Source organism: Octodon degus, unplaced genomic scaffold, assembly GCF_000260255.1.
Source record: "Octodon degus isolate 3935 unplaced genomic scaffold, OctDeg1.0 scaffold00100, whole genome shotgun sequence".
Taxonomy (NCBI): domain Eukaryota; kingdom Metazoa; phylum Chordata; class Mammalia; order Rodentia; family Octodontidae; genus Octodon; species Octodon degus.
Window position 1 is genome coordinate 9368510 of NW_004524676.1, and position 554 is coordinate 9369063.

The 554-nt window shown below is 40.6% G+C and overlaps 1 protein-coding gene across 1 annotated transcript in view; it reads left to right on the plus strand.

Moving 5' to 3' along the window:
• Iars (isoleucyl-tRNA synthetase) overlaps nucleotides 1–554 on the plus strand; it is a 76963-nt gene that overhangs the window by 58978 nt on the left and 17431 nt on the right. The window contains exon 27 of the mRNA XM_004638672.2: nucleotides 100–134. Within this exon, the coding sequence (XP_004638729.1) occupies nucleotides 100–134 (35 nt within the window). The remainder of the gene's footprint in view (nucleotides 1–99; nucleotides 135–554) is intronic.

The following is a 554-nucleotide window of genomic DNA, read 5'->3' on the forward strand; positions in this document are numbered from 1 at the left end:
CTTGCCAGACAAGCAAGTATTATTCTACTGAGCTGTCTCCCCGGCCCCTGCAATGAATATTTTTGTATGATGAGTATTTCATAGAGTTGATTCTTTTAGGCTTGATAACTAGACAGAAGCCAATCAGGTGGAAGGTTAGTTAGGTTATTATTGGACTGTACAAGTGCTGGTGTGAGCTGGGATAGGTTGTGTTCTTACTGAGAGAGAACAGAATCTCAGCCTTCATGACCAGGGAATGCTGCTCCCCAAGACATCTAGGTATGGCTTGTGGAAAGAAAAAGAATGACTTTGGGAAGTGTTAGAGTGAAGATGTAAGATGCTCAGAAAAAAGTATTGTGGTGTTTTTTTAGCAAAGTTAGTTAGCCTAGAGGTTTAGAACATCTTGCAAAGGAGAAATGGGTAGAATTTGTCTTGGTTTTTCTAAAATATCTATGACCTATATCTTTTTTTTTTTAACGTATTTATTTATTTATTTATTTTGTGTGTGTGTGTGTGTGTGTGTGTGTGGCCAGCTCAGCCCACTAGGGGGCGGGGCTGGCTGGCATGTGGTGCTG